General features: G+C 39.8%; 1 protein-coding gene across 1 annotated transcript in view; it reads right to left on the reverse strand.

The window, feature by feature from the left end:
- The window catches only part of TYR (tyrosinase), a 51719-nt gene extending 44289 nt beyond the window's left edge, over nt 1-7430 (reverse strand). Inside the window, exon 1 of the mRNA XM_009510902.2 lies at nt 6612-7430. Within this exon, the coding sequence (XP_009509197.2) occupies nt 6612-7430 (819 nt within the window). The remainder of the gene's footprint in view (nt 1-6611) is intronic.
- Between the last annotated feature and the right edge of the window lie 1614 nt (nt 7431-9044).

Raw genomic sequence — 9044 nt, forward strand, 5'->3', positions numbered from 1 at the left:
CACAGGTAAGCCCGTGACCTTTTGCTATTTGTTTTGAACTGAAAATTTAAGTCTGGTTATAAAATTAGTCAGGATGTTTTTCCAGAAAGGTATAGCTTAGGTAAATTTAACTATGAGTCTACCCTGAAACTATAATTTGCTGTTTTATCAATCATGTGATGTGTGAGTAGTAAGAGAACATAGGTCAGTTAAATGGTTCTTTCTGGATGTAATCTTCACAAAGCACACACAAAATGGGTCACATCATTGCCTTCTCTTCGTTCAGACGGAGGACTTTCTACTAGAAACATGCTGTTTTAACACAGGATTTTTTGTTCCCTTTCAGAATAGTCCTGAGCAAATTTCTCCGTTTACCCTGGACAAAGCCTCATATTCAGACTGCATGCATAAATTCACTGGCTCCAGGGAAATTGTTAGGAAGATACTCTGAGGAAAATCTTATGTAAGTAGTTAGCAGAGCAAGTGCCAGTAGATGGCAGTCCAGAATACGCAGCATCACTCCTGGGCCTTGTAGCCCCTAGCAAAAAAATCCCTCTGTGCACTGCAGTTGAGAGCTTTAGCACAGCTCTTTGTATCGTTTCTTAGAAAACAGACTGTACGTGTGTGGAAGCGTTGCTGCTGTCTCGCACCTTTTCACAAATGGGAAACCCTTTTCTCTATTAGTTTGCAGCTGCTTGCACAGACTAGCCCCTGTGCCCAAATAAAGCGAATTATATTACAGGAGTCTTCAGCAGTGTTCAGTCCTTTGTTCGCTATTTTTAAATTCAAAGCTTTGGGGGTTTTAGTGACAAATTCTTTTTGGTTGCTTTAGACTTATTAGATCTGCACTCAGAGAGACATATAGCACAGGTAATATATACCTTGTTATTTGGAAAAAGGTGATTTTCTACATTATTGAAATAGCTGCTCACTTGCAAAGTGATCTGAAGTTCCTTAGTTTGCTGGGGAAGTACATCCAGACAAAGGGTTAATCTGCACCTCAGCTTCTTTTAGAGCTGGTCCCTTGCTCTGCTCCTCTTCTGAGCCCACCAGGAAGGAGACTGCCCCCATCCAGAAACTACATCAGCATGTTTTCATGGTGTTATGCTCCAGGTTAGTATAGCCTAAAAGAATCAATTCAGACTACAGCCAGAGCAACCACATGACTTGCTTATCTGTGGCGCCCATCCCAGCTCTCCCTAAGGGTGTGATGTGGGCACTTCCTGGCCCTCTTTGACACATCCTGATGTCTCTGTTTGGCCTACATGAAATCTAGACTCCTGAACTGGACCCTTGGGCCCCACTATGTGGCCAAAAAAGATTTTGGACTAATTCATTGCCTTTCTCTTATTCTCACATCCTTGCTTGGGAATGGCGTTAAAGTGCAGCCCTCACACTGGGTTTAAAATGTTTGGCAATTGTAAAGACATTTTATTTTTACTTTTTTGGCTGCATTAGGGCCTGGCATAATCTAATCTTAATTAAATGGCATCCAGAAGCCATTTGCTCACCAAACTGGGAAAATGTAAGGAAATCCCCAAATAACTTGCGACAGAACAAACTGTACTTTGGGAGCTTGCTTTTATAGGCAGAACTTCAAAAGGTGCTGTATCCATAGCAGAGCAAAAGGTTTTTAAGGGCCTGTGTATATTTATATCTGGTTCTTCGTGTACTCCTCCATATTAGCAAGAATGGAAAGGTAAAACAGGCAGAGAATGAAAACTTGGAAAGCAAAGCTTCAAGAAATTCTAAGAAACATCTTTTGCAAGTATAAGGTCATTAATTATCTTTCTGACCGTTACAGTGTATGCAGTAACTGAAGGAGATTAGAAACTCAAGCTAAAAGCTGATGAGGCAAACTTGAAGTGACAGCACTGAAACAAATGCAGGGCTTTCAAGGTATTTTCTCAGCCTTCAGTAAAAGCTGGCAGAGTTTCATCTGTTAGCTCCAAGACAGCCCAGAACTGGGGGGTAACTTACACCCCATTCAGCACCTCAAAGTGGTGCTGGGGTGGAGTAGGAAACTCCATTAGCAATTACTGCAGAAATATTCATTAACCCTTTCTGGTTTGGCAGGCTGTGATTCCCTGCTCTCTGGCTGTCTGCAAGCTGTACCGTTAGCGGTGTTGTCTCCATGTCTACCGCAAATTCACAAAGACACATCTCTCTACAGGTAGGCTTCCTTTTCTGGTGAATTATTAACAAAATGCAATTTTTATGAAATTCCTTAACTATTAATTTATACACCTCTGAAGATGTTTATCTTTTACGCTATGCAACTCCGGAGCAAGCATGGCTATGTGTTAGACAACAGCCAGGCAACAACAGGCCAAACTCTGCTGTCATCCACTCGTGATCCCATGGAAGAAGGGGTATTACTTTGAGGTTACAGTGACTTAAAGAGGCTGAGAATACCTGAGTGGCTGCCCCTGCTGTGCACAGATCCCAATTCCCTCAGGCCGTGCTACTGAGGTGTGGTATGTAGGGACTTATCTCTTTATAATAGGAAATGTCTCAAATTCATAATCCATGTAAGTATATAATTAGAAGACCAATCTTGATAAACTCTTCTTTTACAGTTACTTACCCCATTTGGGCTGTTGTTTTTTACTTTACCAGCCTGTAGCTGGCACCAAAACCTATTAAGTTGCAATAAAAAATAAAGTCATTGAGTTCATGAGATACTTGGGCATACACAAGAAGTTGGATGTAAAACTTTGGCTGATTTAAGAATCAAGAACATTGGATTTGGTGTTTGTATTTCTGAAATTTTCTTGCAGTTTTTAAAGGTGAACGTAAAAGAGTGCTTCAAATGATCCTCTCAGACTATTCAGCTAGCAATACAGCTCCCTGATAAACTGTGCTTAGAATTAAATAACTGTGTCTGAATAGCTAAATTTTATATTTCTTATGAAGTCATATTTTCAGGTAATGGATCTAAAGTACTGTCATTATTAGTTCAGGAGCATTATATCCATTCTGTATTTGTGTAACTTGTTTCCCTTTTGTAGTAGCTTTGCATTTGTGCAAGTGTTCTGCAGGGTGATACATAGTGAAGTGCTAAGGGAAATTCTCGGTGCTTGCAACAAAGAATGGGCTGCAGGCTTACACCAGCACATCTGAGAGCAGACAGCTCTCCATGTTATGCAATTACTTGTCTCAGGTCACTCTTCTTTTAGAAGAGACAGATTACAGGGAGGCTGAAGTTGGTGGTATAGCCTGCTTGCCACAATAGCAAACCTAGAACAGCACTTTTGCTCTCCTGCTTTATTTTCTTCACTGAGAAGTAAATTTTTATGCATTTGTAGATCCGCTGACTTCAGTTATTTCTCCAAATTATTTCTGGTGCAGAGGAGAGGAGAATTTCACCTACTGCTATTTAAGCAAGGCATAACAATTATTTCTTTAGCAAATCCGTTACCTTGAATAATTATAGAAATGGGCACTAAAACAAAAAAACTCTCAAAATGTCATGGAAGATCTCCATTTCCCACATAGTTTTCTATGTGTCAGCATGTCAGCGTGGAACTACAAAATTTGGTAAATCATTAGTAGGTGTCATGCAGTCCTAATTCTGAATGCAACACTTGAATCATCACAAACAAGTAACTGAAAACATGACAAAATCCTTCCCATCTACCCTAAAACATGAGCCAAGCAAACAAGTAAAAACACTAAAGATTCCTGATAGTCTGCTGGTAAAAACAGAGGCAGGAATCAGAAGTTTCACTTAGATGATAAACATGAGAAAAATGTGGACAGATAATTCACTCAGCTGAGTGGTAACAGCAGCATGCTGAAGAAAAAGTAAGGCAAAAGCAAGAATTTCAGCATGCATTCATGGGTATCCATGTTGCCATGGCAACTTTTCAATGGAATAAAGTATTTTCTCCTTTCTTTAGGGATTATAAAAAGAGAGATGCTGTTCTGCAAATAGGCACTTTACCTTTTTTTTTTCAATAAATCTATAAATATGTCCTAACATAACACGCATTGTTTTGTTATGCTTTGGAAAGAGACTTAAAATTCTAAAAAAGGACACCATATTATACATGTGTTATTCAAAAGGTTTTTCTTGCCCTCTTTTTATTTTGAGTGCTTATTAAAAGCCTAAATTCCTTCACATTTCTGGATCCTCCTATTTTTTTTTCTCTTGCTCTTTAGCTAGAGCTTGGATAATCAGCGTATTCTCCATCAAATCTATGGCTGTTTTCTGGTTCAAGCTAAGGCTATTTTTGTCCCTTTTTGAATTTTTGGAGTGAGATTCTGGTCTCTTACTTTGTGCTACTTGAAGGAACTGCATTGACTAAGTTATTCCATCATAAGCAATTGTTTAAATTTGGATTCAAAGCTAATAAAGAAATATCAGTTTGTGTTGTATCTTCACCCCAAACTCACCGACTGAAAATGCACATCTATTCCATCTCTTTCATTCCTTCTCAGCATAAGGCAGCAGAGATATACATAGATGGAAGATGTTAAAGGGGACTAATACCCTTTGGAGGTAAAGTTATTGTAGCCCTGTTTCTGAAATTTTGAGAGAAGTGTAGCATTTCCAGAAGTGGCTGAAAAAATATAAGGGATAAGCACCCATTTTCATAAATTACTTGGAAAACTTCAGCAAAGGACTTAGGTGCTCTTATATATGTACGCTGACACTAAATGTGTTTTAAACATAGCACAATTTTTATTGTTGCTCCTAGTAAAGTTATACAAAAATATCTGTTAAAGCAACTTGTTTCATAAAATATTATTTTTATTTTCCAAATATGTTTGTGGAAAATTACCTTAAATTAGAAGTTTTAAACCTGACTGTTTCGTAAATATATTCATTACTACTCATAAATTTTTTGAGTACTTATTACCAGGATGGAAAAATTCTAAGAATCTGGATATGATTAATAATACCTTTGAAAAAATGAGCTAAACATAACCATCTGACCCCTCCAGGTTTTTAAGAAAATTCTGCTAGGAGCTTGCGGATTCCTTTATACTACCTGCCTCCTACTACCTTGGTTATCTCATGCAATATACTATATTGATAGCTCCACTTGACATATGTAACCAGTGCAATTCTAATTTCATTTAAACCGCTTTAGTACTTGTACCATTTTCACATAACTCTCTGTTCAGCTCAGCGCAGAAAGCATCAGACCCACTTCATTCTGTTAATGCAATCTAATTAAGTTAGGAGAGTTCATCCAGATTCATACTGCTAGAAATGAGCAGAATCTTGGAAAATGGATGAAAATATGTGCTTGTAAAGTATACCTACTTTATGGCTATGCCTACACTGGTAAATTAAATGTGGCCAGGATCTTTCCTGGGCACTGAGGACAAACGGTGTCAAATAATCCGTGTCTATGTCAGTAAAACCATTTTAGCTTCCCAAACAGGGTGTCTGTATGCAAACATCCTCTAGAAATGGTCCCTGAAAAGTACCTCTTTGAGGGAGAACTACTGAATACTTACAAAATATATGCCCGAGAATGTCCTAAAATAGGTCTGTTACAGAATATGAGAATGTTTGAATTTACAGGTATATTCACAGCCTGTATTGTTCAGAGGACTCAAATCAAGACTAAATACAGTGTAACCAGCCCAGTTAGTTGCTGTTTTTTAGTACCAGAATATCAGAAAGCTGCTCAAGCTTGTCTCTCTTTCACTTTCCATTAAATCACTAAAACTGCCCAACCTTCATTTGGGCTGTTGCTACAGAAATAAATAGAACCAAGACAGATTTACACCAACATAATCATAGGCTTCAGCGCCAGAAGGGACTGTTGCTATTGTCATGATGGAGTGTGCCTACAGAAGCCAATAGACCTCCGTACTGTGTTTTAGGCAATGTGGCAGTAATGAGCAAGAGACAAAAAAAGGTCTGGAAGCTCTCGGTATTAGAACAGCACAGTATAGTTCAGCTATATAAGAACATATCACCTAAATAAATATGTAAAATTACCTTGATTTAATTTGCAGTGCTTTTAAATGGAGAGAATACCTACTGATTTTGCTTCTTAATTCCTCTGAGCAAAAGAGTTTACTTCCTATGTATCTTTTGAAGATGAAGAACCACAGCTGGTTCTTCTGCACTCTAAAGATTTATTTTGTTTGTTTGGTTTTTAATTTAAAAGCAGACAAGTTTAGCTGGAGAGTTTTAAACTCTTGGAAAGGGGTAGAGCCTCTGAACACTCTTTGCTTCTATTTCCAATCATTCTGTCACCATCTTGCAATGGTTATGTTCTAGCAATTTGTGTACATAAATCCCGCTTTTTGTCACCTAACTGCTTCAGCAGACCCAAGCCTGTTTAGCCTGCTAAAGGCCACGTCTGGACACAAAGGAATAACTTTCCTCCTTCCACCTTAACTTTAGGTTCTTAATTATGCAGCCTAAATCCCACAGTCAGAAAAAGAAAAGACAAAGAGGCAAATTAACAGCTCTAAATGAAGATTAAATCCACATAAATCCTAATTTGCTCTCTGGTAGTGCTTACTTTCTCTCCAGGGATGTCTAAGGGAATGCAGCATGGCTAAGCTCCCAACTTGTGCACATCACTTAAGTGCCTAGAGTCGGCAGGATAATTCTGGCACAATCAGCCTTTCTCTTCCCCTTCCCCTTTGCCCGTCCTTACCTGCCATGAAGAGAAAAAAGATGCTGGGCTGAGTAAATTAGGGTTGGTGGGATGTCTGCCACCCATGTACTCGTCAGTGCAGACTACACAGTCCTCTGCATCTCGCCAGTCCCAGTAGGGGATGGTGAAGTTCTCATCACCTGTTATCTTCTGCATCTCACGTTCCCATATCAGCAGAAAGACCCGATGCCAAGGTAGAAAACCAGGGGCTTCGTGGGCAAAATCAATGTCCTGCCACACATTGGACCCACCTAAGAGTGTGTCTCGAGAGGCATAATAATGCATCCACACAAAAAGGTCATACACATTGATGCTTCTGAACATGGGGTTGGAGCCATTGTTCATCTGAGTATATGTGCCAGTAGCAATAACATAGTCCTGACTAGGGGTGTTCTTTGCCAAGTTAAGGTAGGCAAGAAACTTGTCCTTCTCACTGGTGGTGAGCTGGAAGATGTTTCTTCTTGTTCTCAGTCGCCTTTCAGTGCAGTTGGGTCCTGAGAAACCAAACTTGCACTCCCCACAGTTGAATCCCATGAAGTTGCCTTCACATTTACATGTCCGGTTGTAAAATACAGAGGGCCAATCCTCTCTGTCATCCACTCCTGAGAAAGGGAACTGTGGGCCCAGAGGAGCCTGAGAGAGAAGGATGTTCTGGCAGGACCCTCTGCTGGAAAGCTCCCCACAAGGGGACCCGTCTCCATCCCAGGGGGGACAGCACTCCTTCCTCAGCAAGCTCTGCCTGTTTGCACAAGCTCTGGGGAACTGGCCGGTGGACGGCTGAAGGATGACTAGCAGAAAACCCATGGCAAACAGCAACATCCTCAAAGAGCAGCAGGACAGAATCAGTGTTACGCTTCAGTGCATGGAGTGCTGTCTCTGCCCCCTCCAAAGTCCTGGGTTTGAAAGAAATTCCTCCCCTCCACCAGGAATGCTTCACTGCTGGCTTCTGCTGTAGTGCACCCTCCAATGTCCTTCCCCATTCCTACCCTGGATGCATTTACACACAAAATACACTTCAGTGTTAATCTGATTATCACATGTTCTGGGTGAAAGCCAAGTGACTCTTTTCCCCATCCCCTACAGGTTTCAAAATACAGGCATTTATTATAAACTTTCATCTTCTGCCTAGCACATGATTGCTTTCCTCTGGCAATTGGAGAGGAAGTAAAATGAAAATTTGGACACAAAAAATTGTCGGCTCTTCAAATTCCTTGTTTGATTATATGTTTTAGAGTAAATGGTTGTTCAAAAAAAGACCCAGAACAATCTGATCAGTTAAATAAGCACAGTGAACCTAAAAAAAGAGAAAATAAACAATTTGGGCACAAGCTATCTATTTTTTTTAAGAGGAAGCAAATGTAATATGTGGTCAGATTAAGTGTGAACATAAGACAGAACTAGAATAAATTGTTTGGTTTGGCATTTTTATATTTCAGCATAAGCTGCCTTTCCTGGGCCAGCATACAGCAAAGTAACCTCACAAGGGAAGCAATAAATTATTCAGAAAAAAACAATTTTTTGTTCCTTTAGAATCCATAGCGCTTTGACAGTTAATGACACACTGAAATCTGCACCCAAATCTTCTTTGCCATTTTGTGGGGAATACAGGCAACCTGCCACTAGATTTGCAGAAAGCACTTTAAGCAGTTGTCTTCGGATCCCAAAAACAAATATTGACTCCTATATTTCTCTCATCAGCCAGTTCACAAACATATCTACGTTCTTTACTCAATATGTTACTGGGTAGCCTGCAGACCACCCACCTCTTTCTTCTTATACATTAGCCTGGTCAGAGCTAACAGAGCTGTATGGGTGGCACTAGAAATTATACATTCTTTGTAGTTGCCCCTTGAGGCAAAGGGACAGCAGTTGTTTTACTGCTGGGCAAATTGCACATGAATTATCCACAGTTTTCTTCAGCTACCACTGTTATTAGTAAGAGTGGGTTTGTTGTTTTTATTTTTTTTTACTGAAAGCATTTTGAATTATTTCCTTATGCTTAGGGAGACTCCCAGCAGGGCAGGAACAATGTATAGGCAAATTAAATGAAAACTTTGCTGGGAAACTATGCCTTTTGCTGGGATCAGCAGGTCATCACATGATCGTGCTGAGGAGCACGAGGCACTTTAATCCTGTTGGCTTCTATGCCTCAGGTATTCCAGGAGATTATCCCTGAGTCCTACTGCCAGGGAGCCTGTGATGGGGGAGCTTGGAGTATGAAGGCCAAAGGAAAAGGAGTTGCTTTTTAAAAAAATATTTCTAACTATGGGCCAATGTTTACTATTGTTTGACTGATTCCCCTGGTTTCCATACCAAGCTTGTAAAACAGATTTCATCACAAAAATGTTACTTGTTTGATTTCTTTTATTTTCTCTGTGCCTGGCTGTTCAAGAAGCCTTTGCAATTCATTTTGTTTACTGTTCCTCCCAGGGA

This window comes from Phalacrocorax carbo, chromosome 1, assembly GCF_963921805.1.
Source record: "Phalacrocorax carbo chromosome 1, bPhaCar2.1, whole genome shotgun sequence".
Lineage (NCBI taxonomy): Eukaryota > Metazoa > Chordata > Aves > Suliformes > Phalacrocoracidae > Phalacrocorax > Phalacrocorax carbo.